This window comes from Neurospora tetraspora (assembly GCF_033439725.1).
Source record: "Neurospora tetraspora strain CBS 560.94 chromosome Unknown B0H65scaffold_4, whole genome shotgun sequence".
In the NCBI taxonomy this organism is placed as follows: domain Eukaryota; kingdom Fungi; phylum Ascomycota; class Sordariomycetes; order Sordariales; family Sordariaceae; genus Neurospora; species Neurospora tetraspora.
In genome coordinates this window covers 1,757,940-1,773,201 of record NW_026944386.1, presented here as the reverse complement: position 1 = coordinate 1,773,201, position 15,262 = coordinate 1,757,940, and the positions used below count along the sequence as shown (strand labels likewise).

General features: G+C 51.5%; 3 protein-coding genes across 3 annotated transcripts; 2 read left to right on the top strand and 1 right to left on the bottom strand.

The window, feature by feature from the left end:
* Window positions 1-915: 915 nt before the first annotated feature.
* Window positions 916-2,572, top strand: B0H65DRAFT_465072 (uncharacterized protein). The gene is made up of 3 exons (XM_062826789.1): window positions 916-1,634; window positions 1,697-2,001; window positions 2,099-2,572. The coding sequence occupies exons 1-3, from the start codon at window positions 1,110-1,112 to the stop codon at window positions 2,370-2,372; spliced, it is 1,104 nt and encodes a 367-aa protein (XP_062681564.1). The 5' UTR covers window positions 916-1,109; the 3' UTR covers window positions 2,373-2,572.
* Window positions 2,573-9,586: 7,014 nt separating this feature from the next.
* B0H65DRAFT_548708 (origin recognition complex subunit 5 C-terminus-domain-containing protein) lies at window positions 9,587-11,292 on the bottom strand (the record flags this gene model as incomplete). Its single annotated transcript, XM_062829593.1, has 3 exons — window positions 9,587-10,672; window positions 10,736-11,125; window positions 11,185-11,292. 3 exons carry the CDS (start codon window positions 11,290-11,292, stop codon window positions 9,587-9,589), a joined length of 1,584 nt encoding a protein of 527 aa, XP_062681563.1.
* A 963-nt stretch (window positions 11,293-12,255) lies between these two features.
* On the top strand, window positions 12,256-13,953 carry B0H65DRAFT_426842 (uncharacterized protein; the record flags this gene model as incomplete). Its single annotated transcript, XM_062824654.1, has 2 exons — window positions 12,256-12,381; window positions 12,484-13,953. 2 exons carry the CDS (start codon window positions 12,256-12,258, stop codon window positions 13,951-13,953), a joined length of 1,596 nt encoding a protein of 531 aa, XP_062681562.1.
* Between the last annotated feature and the right edge of the window lie 1,309 nt (window positions 13,954-15,262).

Here is a 15,262-nt window from a genome sequence, read left to right as displayed (position 1 = left end):
TTTCCGGGATGGCCGTCGTCGTCGTCGTCGTCGTTTGTCTCCGATTTGTTTCACTCAAGCTGTCAGTCAGTCAGTCAGTCAGTCAGTCAGCCAGGCCTCTTTCCGCTGTCATCGGATGCGGTCTCTCTTCCGTGTTATCGATTGGCGATCACATCTGTCAGACTTGTCACCACTCTAAAATCATCATCGGATGAGCAGGAGGCCTCAGCTTCAGCTTCACTTCTTTGAACCCGACCATTCCCGTCTTTGATTGCGAAGCAGCTGTTCCCCCCGTCTGTGCTGACTGTCAAAGCTCCAACAAACATCAGATGGCCTTCCAGCCCTTGTGCCCCTCCGAAACATTTCGCGACAGGACGGAAATTGCCGTGGATTTACCCGTTTGTTCTTCGCGGTTGATAACCTAAACCCCTGATCATCCATTATCAAAGCGCAGGCGGGATGAGAAGTCTGGAGCTTGGGCGCCCATGGGTCAAGATGCCGAGGTTGGTGAAGATGGGAAGTGCCGTTCGATTTTACCCCGCGTGTGATATTATGATTGTGAACGGACTCCCGTCGGACTTTTTGATTGCGCAGTCCGTGCCCCTGCGCTCGCTTGAATGTTGTAGGGAAGTTCCGTGTCTGAGAGTCGTTATTTCTGTCCGGTTTCATCCAGATCCACGATTTGGTGGCTTTTGGTGGCTTTTGGTTCTTTGACGGTTTTAGAGAGTGATCGTCGTCGGTTGATACAATAAGATGAATGTCGGTGCTGTGTTGCTGTGGCAGCGTGCGATGATGTTAATGTTGACAAAACTTCCGAGATGTTGAATGCTGCCCAGGGGCGTCGACGTCACCAGCTGTACTGTTATTGTTAAGGGCGGGGTGCATTAAGCACCTGCTGCTACGCTTGTAAATGGTCGCCCTTAGGCTCTGCCTAGGGCAACAATGCGCTGACGTGCAGGTCCCCAAAAGTTCCCCTCACGGAAGCCTCAATCCACTATCAACGTTGTGCTAACGTCATGTCACGAATCCTAGCGAACTGCCCGTACTCAAGGTCGGCGAGATGTGAAACCTCGAGTCGTCGTCGCTGAAAATGTCAACTGCTACAAGAGATAACACCAAAACGGCCGATCATGCCTTGGGTCGATGTGGCTGAACACAATCCTTGGCTGTCTTCTGAAGATGAAGGTGCCTCTACATATACGGCGCCAACGATCAAGGAAGAGCCTCGTGGTGTTGTCGTCTTGGAAATCCCCTCTTCTTCTCCATCGCCTATTCCTAAGGGTCAAGATGTTCAGGTTGTTCCCGAGTTGCCCGGTACACACCTACCAGCTCCCATCGCCGCGCCTAATGACCGGGCTGCTTCCTCACATTCATCTCCGTCAAACTCCCATACGAATACACCCAGACCTACAACTCCTGCTGGCCCTTCTGTTGTGAATGGTGGTGAAGGTCCATATAATGAAAAAGGTCGTTATGGAACTCCTTCCCATGCACATACAAGCCAGTCATTTGCTGTCCGCAACAGTTCCTCCCCTGTTGCTGCTGTTTCCGAACTCAAGAGACACTCATCAAGCGAGAGTCTCTCGCCTGCTCCAACAGAGGACGGTGGTATTGACGACGACGACGACGACGACGACGACGATGACAAGGACGGTGTAAGTCTGTCATGGCAACTCACACTCTTGGACCACATCGCAGCTAACTTACCTGGTTACAGACCGAACTAAAGAGTCATGTCCGCGATCCACCTTGCTTTCTATGTGTCGTCAAGACTATGCGTGGGAAGGACAGTGTATGTTATGGCCCTGCTATTATCAATCATGAACGGCGGACATGCGTGAATTGTAAAAAGTGTAGGAGGCGTTGCGATCCTTCCCCTGAGCTGGTCCTCCAAAGCTTTCAGGCTTGGAAGGCTGAGCGTAGCGGAACGGTTGCGTCTGAGCGAGCGATGAAAACGCTCAAAGCTACATGCGCTGCGTATCGCAATCTTCAACAGCTTGTTAAAGTTGGGATGGTGCCCAAGTAAGTTCGCCGGCCACCAAAGTGGCGCATCCATCCTAGGTTTCCCTCATCCTGATCAGTTTTGGTACAATCGATTGACATAGCCCATCAATGAAAGCTCTACAGTGGAAACCCTACTATCCGGAGGCGATCCCTTCCTGCCTGAAGTACCGTCGCGAGCTGAGTTTACTGCTCTGATGAGACGGGTGAAATCCCTGGAGGCAAGCCTGCAACGTCAAAACGTTCTTCGAGGACATTCAGGAGCAAGAACAAAAAAAGCCGGACGCCGCAAGCCTGACGAAGTCAAGAAGGACGAAAAGGACCCAGAATTGCCCGACCACGAAGATGAGGAGAGCTATGATGAAGAGACTGAAGACGAATGGTTACCGTAGCCGGTCACTCTAATGAATCTGCAGCTGCTTCATCTCAGCACACTTCATCACAGTAGTATTTTCTCTTCATCACGTCCCGCTCACGGCTATCTCCGCGAAATCGGTAGCTGGGTAGACTCAAATCAGTCCCTGGATAGACTAAACCCACTTTTTTGGGCGCGCAGCCATCTGTGCCCGTCAACCGCGTAAAACTTAGAGGGCGCATTACCAAATCCTCGTTATTATTAAAGCTGTTAATACTAGTGTCGCTACTATTCTGCTGTCTCCTATGTTGATCCGGTTGTTATACGTGAAGGCCTCCTTGTGAGTGTTGCGTAGCTACTTACCGTATAAGTGCCGGGGAGGGTGTTGGAGTAGGACTTGGAGATTCGTCCTCCATATCCCCCCTCCCCCCAATTCAGTTTGCGCTCACCAAGAGTATCTAGCATCAGGGGTATTACCATAGCGATAGAAAAAACGGCAACGACAACGATAGCGACAACGACAGCGACGGAGATAGCAATATCTTCAATCCAATGGCAGTACAAATGAGGTCGCGTGCAAATGTACCCGGACTTGGCTGGCGATATGGTGAGCGAGGTTCGCGGGCGCGGTTGGGAGCCAGAGATTGGCTGCGCGCCCAAAAAAGTGGGTTTAGTCTATCCAGGGACTGATTTGAGTCTACCCAGCTACCGATTGCGCTATCTCCGCCAAAAAGTCGTGTAAACAACGGACAAACATTCCCTCTTCGTCTTAGCAAAAAAACCACTTTGGCTGGGGGATTGACAACCGAGGCATATCCACCAGACTATATTTTAGCTTCAACTCGCCCAAAATTCCTTCAACTCCACCGGAGCCAAGTTAGACCATGACCAGCATGAAAAGTCTCCTTTGGGTTAGGTTGCCGAAGATGCTCCATTATCAGTTCGACGTTTCCGAAAGGCAAGGCTGTCAAATGGAACCCTTCTGGTGCCCCAGATGTTGAGGACCCTACGGTGAAGTTACATACGGAGACGTAACTGCCGTCCAGCCAATTTTGATAACGGACGAGAAACACCCCCCACAAAACCCCCAACTTCAACGACAACCCTTGGAGAGCACGATGTCAGGGCACAGAGGACGGCGAGGAGCCAGAGAGAAGAGGGAAGCATTCAGTGTCACTGTCACTGTCAGGGTCTCCAGGGAAGAAGAAGAAGAAGAAACGGACGATTTCCTTCGTGTAACGTTAACATAACCAGGCCCATCGAAGCTACAGTACCCAACTACCCTAGCTGGGTCAGAAGGGGGGGGGCGCTCCCAAGAGCAGCAGCACACATTTTGTGATTTGAAGGCATTCCCACTCCCAAACCACCCACACTCTCTCTCTCTTGGCATCACTGGCGTCGCCACGGCGCACTTGGCAAAATCAGGATTTCCTCGGCTCAAAGGCGCCGAACAAACCATCTGATTTGCTCCACAACTCTCTGTGTCTCTGTCTTGGCCTGCCTTTCTTTCCCTTTCCCTTCCACCATGCCCTCCCCTTCCACCCTCATTCTTTTTTAAAAGCGTACCAAGACTCTCAGACTAAGCTCTCTTCACTCTAGGGTGACGTGCTAGCTGCTTGGTCCCTTGATGGACGTCCCCCTTCCCGAGATGAGTGAAGGTTGCGATTAGTTCATCATCACGATATGTGGAGCACCCTTGAGACGAGACGATGTGGAGCGAGACGAGCCGGCCGAGGGAAACGTCTAACGAGCACCCAACTGACTGACTGACTGGACTGACGAGATATCGGTAAAACGTGGAGACCCCAAAATCGAAAGGGTTCAACCGATATTGAATGTGTGTGTTAGTGCAGTGCATACAGTGAAAACCCCTGCACGAGCAACCCCCCCTGTAACAGCAACAGCATCGCTCAAAACTACCCTTTTTATAAGGGTAAGCGCAAGTATGCAAATTGCAACAGCAAATAAGGGGATTTGCTCTTAAGTTTGTATGGTGAATCGGAAAAGCGGGGTTTTCCAGAGGGCAAAAATTACTTGGCATGCCAGTTTTGGTGCATCTTTTTGGGCGGGTTGGAAGCAAAGTGGTCTGTGCACGACCCCCCTTTCAGCAACACCCCCTGTTACAGCAACACTTTGGGTCAGATTTTTGGTGTTGCTCGTACTAGGGTTTTCACTGTATCAGTGAATCAGTGGGATCAGTGACGACGGCATAAATCCGAAAATGTATCTCCGTAGCGGAGCGATACGGGATCCACCTTCACCCAAGTGCCCCAAAGAGGGTCACGGCAAGAGGGGACTCTAGAGACCTTAAGCGAGGGACTTCTAGAAGACCCTGGGACTGACTGGAGTGAACAAGCTCGGCTTGCCTCGGTTATTGCCTGCTTTGGTTTGGTTTGGTTCAGTTTAGTCTGTTTGTTTTGCTTTGCTTTGCTTTCGGTTCAAGGGTTGTGAGTCCAACCGAGCACTCAGTTCGAGTGTCATTCAAGTAAGGTAGGTAGATTTCGAAGGTGGACACACGGATAATATGGCGTAATCGATAAATAGGTTACTACCTGATGAAGAAGAATAAGGTAAAGAAAGAGGAAGAAGTGCTGCCCGTTGAGTATCTATCCTCCGAGTTTGCACGAATGGGAACATGAAAGGGAGAAGAAGGATACCTAATGGGTCATACATTGCATTCAACCGTAATGGTTTCTCCTTATCGGTACAGGTAGCAACCCGCATGTTGTCGTGGCAGGGCATTTGATGCGCAAGGAGGCGAGGCAATGATAGAGAAATGTTCGGAACTTTCCAGTCCACTTCCCCACGGGGGACTCCCGTCTTATTTTGACAACATTGAACACAACCCCTTGACTCCCTGCTTCCAGCAGTCCTCGACAAGCAGTCCGGACAAGATGTCGGCGGTCACGGAATGGGGGTCTAGTTGTCGTATTCCCGTTTGTCATTCCCGTTCATTGTGACCGACAGCAATCTCAGGCTCCAGAATAACCTAACGGTCTTTTTGATGAGTGCGACATGCCCACTGGGGACACTGGCAAATTGTCACTTGACAGTCCACCTCCACAGTCCTCATCATTCCTTGCTTCCTTCCCGTCCCCCATACATACATACCCCCACGGCCCACGTTCGTTCCAACCCGAAATGTGTGCTGCTCGCTTGGTGTTTTTGGCCACGCCGAGTCTTGCCGATGCTATTCGGCCGACGACGGCGGTGGGAAGAACGGAATCATTAGTGGCCACGGATGAATCCGGATACGGACTGTAGACGGAAGCATGAAGAAAGCATGGAAACTCGGCGATACCGTCAATCGTCCGGTTCTACTACGCAGTAGTGTATACCTACCTTGCCACCGTACTACGCATGCCATGCACGGAAGAAAGAAAAGAGAGCAAGCAAACACAAAATCTTCTAGAACTTCCCAGGCATGTCAAGCGCCGGGGAGAGCCGTGGTGGCGCCAACAGTCCAAGTCCAACAGAGGTTCATGTCCGATGCATCATGCACATGCCCCTTTCTTTTGTTTTGTTCCTGGCTCGCTTGTTCCCGTCTTTACTGTCAACCTATGCAGTGTTTCCTTGTCTCCTTGCTTCTTCGGATTTGCAACGTAAGAGGTTAGCACGAAAGGCCTCAACGCCACCAACGAGCGGGATAGTCCGTCGTTGGCGGGTTGGCGGGTTGGCGGCGCATGCGGCGGCGGAAGAGCCTCATCATCTTTGCTCGGGACAGTGACACACTTCCCGTAACGACTTCCAAAAGTGTGTCCGTTTTACCTAACAGTGGACCATGTGTGATATTTGTGCCTGGAAGGACTGTGTAAGACACCAGATCGATCTCGCAACTGCTTGCCATAATTGGCGCGCGGAAGATGATCTTTGGAGATGGTACGTAGGGAGTGTTCAGGACATCCAATGGTTGTTGGACAAGTGATCACGGGCATTTCCCGTTTCCTGAAGGTGAGGTTGTGCTTTGACGGCGAGTTTCATGTATATCTACTTCTTAACACTCCTCTTCACGGAACTGAATTCGGAATTGGGTTGACTACCGGCATCATGATGTCTACCCGCTGTTGTGCTACGGGAGATCCTTCTGCTTTGAAACCTGCAACTTCTGCAAGTCATCGGAATTGGAACCAAGACACTGCAACAACTCCCATTGTCGAAAAGACTTCTGGCTGCAAGACTGGACATGGCCATGACCGATGTTGAATCCATCAAGGTCCTCACTTCCAAGTCCACCGCGAGTGGCAATGGTGGCAATGGCAAGATCACTTACCATCTTCCAGTCTTCCTCGCTGTCGACTTTTTTTTGACTTTCTTGCGAACATTCATGATGTTGACCTCAGCCAAGAATCCAACCGAGATCCCAAAAGATCCAGCGAGGATAACACCTTCCTTGAAGAGATAGAAGTAACATGCAGGACATACGGCACGCGGGTCGGGGGTCGGGGCCGGACGCTTCTCGAGATGACAAAAAGAGCGGGGAAGGCATGTTCAATTGTCCGTCCGTCCGTCCCGTCCCGTCCCATTATGACTGCCCTGTCCTGTCCTGTCCGTCCGTCCGTCATGTCCGTCATGGGCGATTTCATGCTTGGTTGAGATGTTCTCGACATGGAGATGCAGGGCAGTGTTGTACGGAAGGAGGATTTCATTTGAGATGGAGATTGTGCAGGTTCCAGTAGGGATACTACTATACGGAGGAAATGTCCATGTTCCCAGGGTTTCATCCGTGACTGGCGAGAATGGATCTTTTGCACTGCATTACGAGGTAGCAAGGAGCGACAGTTACATCTCAACAGGCATGTTGGAGATTAATCGCACGACAAATGGGACGAGAAACAAGAAAAAGGACTGTCGATCACCGTTGAATCTTGTCATGCATGATCGTATCTTCTATCCGCTACCTACCCACCTCGTTTACTGTTCCCAGTGCCGTTACCTTACCCAGGTGCAGCTTCAACGCCAACTGGTTTGCATTTTGTGATGTGTCAATCGTACATATCTTGCTGCCCTGCATCAGCTGGTGCTTCGCAAGTGAAGTGGAAGTTGAACACTACCAGATACCATTATTCCAACGTAGCAAGTGAGCAATTCGACATATTCAACGATATTGGCATTCTACCATGTTCTAATATCCTTTCAGCAAGACAACGAACTCACTTGAGCCTTGTAACCTCGGTTATCGGTCAATGAACAATGTCTCAACTCCTTGACATATAGTCTAGTTCATCCCAGACATATTTGCCCGTAAGGTTTGAGACGCTGTCTATATCGATGACAGATGCTGGATGTTGGCAAATGAGGTTTCAGCAGCATTCTGCCAATAGGTAAGGAAGGGAATGACGTAAGTAGGACATGGCATTCCCTTCGTCACAAGGTAATGTGATCGCAACCTGGTGATATGTCCATGATAGACAAGGTCGTAGAGAAACAGTGATCGATGTTGCGACACTTGGCTTCAATGAAGTTAAGTAACGACCAGGACGGGATGGGACCATGGATACGACGGAATCTGGATTGTGGTCGCAGCAAGACATGGATATCGGAAGTCAAGTGCCGCAAGCCATGTCCGATGAGGGTAGCATCTTCCCATCGCCGACCAACCCTGCCAAGAAGCAGAAACATACGATTTGCGACAAGTCGTACGTTCGTGTAGGCCGGGAGATGAGGATATGCTATACCAACTTCTCCAGTTAATATCGAGTCGTCGGCATCCAACGGGATTGTCGGACTCGGACACGGCAGCAGAAGAACATCTTAACTACAAGCTACAAATGCCGAGCGGGGCCGGACTGTCCGGACAGACTCGGAGTAGAAGTCCGGCGGACACTCGTAGCTATCGGCCTCAACACTTGAACACCATTGCGAGTAAGAATGAACCGCTTCGTCGCCATCATCAATGATCACGAGAACTCTAAAGTACAATGAAACCAAGCCTGGAATAAAAAGAAGAATAAAAGGTAAAAAAAGAGTGTGTACCGAACTTGAAGTACACTGAGACAAACCCCGTAGCCCAACGGGAACCGCGACCACTATTCTTCCCCCCAGTGCCCTCACGATCTCATTACCCCTCCAGCTTTGCTACTGCTCGGTAGCTCGATCTGATGAAGGTCGAAGAATATCGCATTTCCTAATGTTGTGAGATCTTGCAAGTCATGCCATCGCTGGTCTTTTGTTTTTGCCTTTTGGACGGCGCATATATGTATGCAACTTTTCGTCTCTGGCGAATTCTTAGTGTGGCTCTCTTTTTGAAGCGGAGCGTCGCTTTTCTTTATACTCTATTTTTCGCGGAGTCTCGCCTTTGTCTGAAAATTTCTGGCCTGTGTTCGTTTCGAACCGGCGAAGTCTTGGGTTTGTACCCTATCGATCACAGCGGTGGGTGAGACCACTGCGCCATTCTGCCATGCGGCAGCTGGTGCTAGGCACTGGGTTTGTCTCTTGGTGATGGCAGGAGGGGCTGGGAGACCTGCTTATATACTGCAGGTGAAGGGGTGACTTGAGCGGGAAGGTACGTCGGAAGGAGGAGTGAAGCTCGGTGACGGCCCGGAAGTGCTGCAGCCTGCGGGTAGATAAAGAGATAAGGTGGGTGGATGGTCGAAGGGAAGGCGCGACCGCGACCGGAGACGGGACGAAACACCACGGACGAGATCATACGGGAGCAGGAAAGGGATTTTGTCGCAAACTGATGAAAGCTTCAATGAAGGAGATACCAACCTCCTGCATGATAACTATAAATGTAATGATAAAGACTCAGGATTGCCATTTCCATACACTGTCTGTCGGTCTGATAGATGGTCTGGTTTACCTGCAAAGGAAACAGAGAACTTTACGGGGTGACACTCGGCGATATCTCCTTCTCCCTTGGATGACAACGGGAGCCACCACTTCGGTGTGATCTATTACCCGGTGTTCATTCGGAGACGACCATCTCGCCGCTCATCTCATGTAGTATAGTATGTTGCTCCCTAGGCGTGGTGTTGGCCAGTTCCAGTTCCCTTTCCCGCTTTTACTTGGTGTAGCTGCCGGTAATTCGAAAGGAGCAAAGACTTTCTCAGAGACACATGGCTCATAGCGCCGCAGTGCTGTAATATGTTCCAACTAGCAAGGACGAACAGATCCGAGAAGAGAAGTGTGCATGGCATGTTCGTCGTTAAATGCCTGGTACGTCCGCAAAACATCGTCGACGCAGACCTTCAACCCCCCTCCCCTCCTCGCTCGTCCACGTCCACACTCCTCCACCTCTCCAACAACCCTCACCTACTCAACCAGCCACTCCTCAACCTCGACCCCCATACTCCTCCCCAGCCCCCTCACCACCTCCCACCCAACATTACACCTCCACTTCCCTCCTCTATCCATCTGATCGCCCGCAACGCCTCCCGCTCCCGCGCCACCAACTCTCACCAACAACCTCAAACTCGCCAACGTGGCAATAGCCATCTCGATATCCGCATCCATCTCCCTGCTACTCGAATCTTTGTCCAGCCACTTGGGATCCCACTCCCCCCTCACAGCCGTAAAAATAGCCAGCATGCGCTCCAACACAAACGCGTGAGCGCCGAGCAGCTTGCGCGCAATCTTGCGGTGCTTGCTCTGCGCGCCGCGGTGTCCACCCCGGCCCATGCCGACCGAGAGACCGCCACGTCGCCGACGACGGCCGTGGTGGAAGGTGGAGAAGAGAACGAGGTCGTGGCGGGTGGGGTTGTGCGAGGCGAGGTAGGAGGCCAGGAGCAGGAGGCGGGCGGTGGGCGGAAGGAGGGTAGAGAGGTCGGTTGTGGTTGCGGAGACAAAGAGGTTTGCTGTGGATTTGGGTTTGGAGGGGGTTGTTGTGGTTGATTGGGCCTTTCGGGGGGTGTTGGCTTGGGAGGGTGGTGCTGATGGCAGGGCGGCAGTGTTGTCTTTTGTCTGAGCCTGGGTTGTTGTTGACGACGAGGAGTAGGACCGTATGGCTACGATGCCGGGGTCCAGGAGGGATTCATCTTGGAAGTGGACGCGGGCGGCTACCATTAGCTTGGAGAACTCGCGGGGAGCGTGTGTGCCGGCGAGGATGGGCGCCGTGAAGCGTGGCCAAAGGGATGTGCAGGCGTGTTGGAGCGAAGGAAGGGTGCGGGAGGCGGCACGAGCCAAAGCATCGTGGATGGCTCCGGTGAAGCGGTTCCATAGCTCTGTTGTCTCTTGTATCGTCGTCGTGGGAAGTGGTGCCGTAGGTAACGAGGTCGTGTTTAGAATGGTGACGAACTCATTCTTGGTGTAGTTCGGGAACTCTATGCAAGGGACGAAGGAGGTTCGAAGGAAGCTGGCAGGAGGCGATGTGACGATGAAGACGCTGGTTATACGAGGGATCTAAAGAGAGATATTCGTTAGCTCAACTGTCTCTGTCTTGAAGAGGTGTACCAGAATACTTACAATCTCGGAGAGCCTAGCAAGTGCTGGGAGGAGCGTGATGGGCGCCTCCCGTTGGCGATCGATGCCGTCAAAGACAAGTACGAAGCGGAAATTGGCCGGATATGATGGGTATTTGAGCATCTTGGACAGCTCAACAAGCATTTGCGAGACTGAGTCGCATCTTGTAGCAGCACCTTGCCATTGTAGGGCTTCTGCGACCTTTGCGATGGTTGATTCGTAGATATGGCGGGCTGTTATGCATTCGATCGAGCTGATGATGACGTATCTTAACAGGGGTTCGTTTTTCTCGGTGTCTTGTTGAAGAGCTTGCAGTAGAGCAGCCGTTATGGCACTCTTGCCGGTGGCTTCGGTGCCGTGTATTACGAGGTTTTGGCATGGTGCTGCGTGAGGCTATCAAGAGGTTAGCAAGCGGAAGCTGAGGGGTGACGAAGCTGTGCTTTGGTCATTACATGCAGGAGAGTTGCTACGGCCCGTATTTGAGCGTCACGACAAGGAAATGTCTGGGAGAGAGTGGTGAAGAGCAGCTCGTCGGGGAGCTGGAAGAGGGAGTCGCCCATGGTGGAAAACCTCGAGATATCTCCGGAGTGGATTGTTTCTAGTTCGGTTTGGGTGGCGGCTAGGGCTGGTAGAATAAGGCGTCTCGATTCCACTTCTGTAGTGTTCTGGATATATCGAGACCGGCGTGGGTTTGTTCTCCAAAACGGTTTGGTGATACAATTGATGGAGGTTGCCCTGGCATTGGGATGCAGACGCGTTACGCGCCTTTCTCTTTACACCCCTGTAAGGTGACAGACAGGGGTGCCGCTATAATGACAGCCAAAGACCCTGCCATTGTCACTGGCCCACCATTCACCATTCAATTTCATCATCAGCACTATCACAACTCTGCAATTCTTTACAAGTTTGACTTTCAGTGACACTTGAGCTGTGATGGTCTTGCGGCCATCGGCTCTTCTACATGGAGATAATCATCATGGCTTCGGCAGTGATCTTTCATCCCCGGGTTGCCAAGCGTCCAGCGCATGTTAGACCCGGCGCACATGAATCCGAGAATGGCATAACCGCCTGAACTTTGTCGATGGCGGCATCATCTTAAGACCAACGAAAGTCCATACTATAAAACAGTCTAGTGCAGCCCAACACTAGTATATACCATCACCATATCTGGAAGAGATGCTCCGGGCTTACCGACCCCACGGGGTTCGAGCGGCAACGGACCAGCTTGGCAGCCGGAGATTAGGAATGGCGCCGGGCTTCATCACTCCAACATATGCAAATTAGAGCCAGGCCAAACCATTTTCCATCTATATCCGACGACATCCGAAGAATCATCACAAGGACTTTGGTGTTTCTCTCTCCTCAATTCGATACCTATATGTTGACTCCGAGATTGTAAAAGTATACGGTGTTGGCTTATTATGGACAGTGGCTTATTATTAAGGATCGACAACAGCCTCTCACTTACAACAACCTTGTTCCCACGACGACTTATTGACACCCCGGTTATCACCCCACCTACGATGGCAATATACGAGGCTGTAGGCACTCCGGGGTCCTCAACAGGATCTCACGGCGACAAGCCATATCATTCTAAGCGACCACACCACAAATCCAGAAAGGGGTGTCGTACATGCAAAGCTCGCAAGGTAAGTCTTGTTTAAACATCACATAACCGATCGATTGTCCGTAAGAGAACATGTTGCCTGTCCTGTGCTGTCCATCATACTAGATACTAACCCTTCTCTCAGGTCAAATGTGACGAGGCCCGTCCATCATGTACTGCTTGTGCTCTACGAAGGGAGACATGTGTCTATCCCACGACAACTCAACTCGCATCGAACAAACGCACAACTTCAAGCTCGCCCATCACGAAAGTATTGAAAAGTATTGAAACATCATCTCCAGGTTCCGACACCTCATCAGGCGTGGTCATCAGAGAACCTTTGTTCATCCCCCCAGACCGCACTGAACAAGAGCTGAAGCTCCTATGGTTCTACGGCCAATCAACCTTCAAGTCCTTCGCCGCCGACTCCGGGCCCGTCGACACCGTGAACCACGTCCTCAAAGTAAAACTAGTCGAGCATGCCTTCTCCAACCCGTTCCTGATGAACACCCTTCTCAGCCTGACCTCCCTACACCTCCAACACGTCGGCATTGACAACCTCAACGTGCCCCCCGCCAAAGCTCTTGTCTACCGAGCCCGAGCCTTCGAGACTTACCGCAAAGCCATCGAAGAAGCCAACCCGTCCACTTTTCCCGCCCTAGCCGCCTGCGCCCTCCTCCTCTGCGGTCTCACCTCCCAAGTCTTCCGGGACACGGAAGACTACAAGCCACTCTACATCCTCGACTGGATGAACGTCTGGCAAGGCATCGGTTTAATCGTCCAGATGACCAGCGCCGAGATGGTTCACAACTCTGGCATCCAAACCATCTTCTACCGGCCGCTGATCGACCTCAACGCGGCGGCCGCGCACATACCCAACTGCTTAGTCTTCATGGTAGCCTCAGTAAAAGAAGGCGATCCAGATCACCGCGACAACCTAGTTTACTACAACATCCTGCGCTACCTGGGGTCTCTCTATCAAGAACTCAAGAACGGCTTCTCCGATGTTTTGTTCATGCGCATCCTCACTTTCTTTTCGTACATGCCCAAGTCGTTCATCCTCCTGGCCCGGAAAAGGCGGCCGCGCGCGTTGGTCATCATCGCGTATTACCTCGTCTTTTCCAAGATGGTGCCGGTGTGGTGGTTCCGGGGCGTCGATCGGGATTTACCGCATATACTGGAGATTCTGGGACCGGAGTGGGATCCCCTTTTGAGGGTGCCCAAGCAGGCCGTGGGCATTGAAGGGGGGCCGAGTACCTGGATGGAAACTGCACAGCTGTTGCTTGGTGATAAGAACTGGCGACCACCACGAAGATTGAAACACGAAGGGAAACGACCAGGAGGAGGAGGAGGAGGAGGAGGAGGAGGGGGAGGAAGGCCGCATGCTCCAAGCTTCCCGTTGGCTTGGGTGGATAATACGGGGAAACCGATGCCGAGTCATCTGTTTCTGGATGAATATGATCCGAGGGCTGTTGTGGGTGCCAATGCGGGTGCGGGTGCGGGCCCTACGCCGTCGCCCACGCCCACGCCTTCTCCGTCTGGTGAGAGCCAGGAGGAGGAGGTGGTGGTGGTTAGTCGACCTGTGGATAGCCCTTCTGTTTTGTGTTTGATGTAGTCATCGCGGCGTTTATTGGGGATGATGGCTTTGGATGTGTTTGGAGTTGGATCGATACCCATTTGTTTGAGCATTACTGCATAGAATATTTGTCTTTACCGTTCCTTTAGCCTGTCTCTACTGACTAGAAATGGAACATGGTCACATTTGATATCAGTCGAAAGGTTGGGACATGTGCATTTAACTCCCTGAACTGGCCTTCGAGAGTGTCGCGGCACCAGCCTGGTTGGCAACCAAAGTGAAGCCGTGAATCCAAGACAACTGTCGGCTTTTTTTGTTCACGCCTGTCAACAACAACCACTAAAGACAAACATCAACCCACTGCTATGGTCAACCTCGGGGCTATGACCACTACATGGAATTCAGAAGAACGGCGGTCTTTCACAGCGAGCTCAAACACTCGGTTCAGACAGGGAACACCTGGAACACACATCGCAACCCTGGGCCGCTCCTTCCTTCCCAACTCGATCCCGGTTCTTCGCCCAGGCACCAAATTTTCCCAGACACCTCGCTCCTTCCTTCTCACCCTCCTAATCAAAGGTACATCAGGCACTTTTCCCAGTCGTCCTTCCGCCCAAAGAGGCACACAACAAAAAGCACAGCCAAAAATGGTTGGCTAGCATAGCGGCACAAGCTGCTGGGCACACAAAGCCGAAACAGAAACGCAGAAGAACAGGAAGCCATGCGTTCACTTCCTGCAAAGACCAAAGATTTTCGGAGCACAAAAAAGAAGCTCTGATTACCGCCCGACGATGGGTCAAGACAAACCGTCTACGAAATGACGAGAAAGTCCTCGACACAAAGAGCGACACACGAAGAGCGACAAGCCGATATGATGAGAAGCCAAAGGATGCTTCCTATAAAGATCACATGATGATCGCAAGATATTCAGAGCTCAAACGGAGTTCTGAACACCACCCGATGATGGGTCAAGCTAACAAGCTAGACAAGCGAAGCAAAGAAATCCTTTGCGAACAAAAAAAAAAAAAAAAAAACACCAGTTGGATATGAGAGTCTTGGATAAAACCTGAGGAGGTAAAAACCCTTATTTTTTGCCCTTTTATCTTTTCGTTTTTCCCTTTGCTTCATTCACACTTGTCTCATCCGTCTAGCTCTGCCATTCCTGTCTTCATATATCATTTGCCAACATCTCCTCCGCCATCATCTCAATCCCAGCCGTCCCAACCGGCATCACCACCATCACCATCATCACAACCCAAACCAAGCCTCACTAGCCGATAAATTCGCCGGCACACTATGTCCCACCCCCTGCGCCCAAATCCCCTCCACCCACACCGTCCCCTCCTTA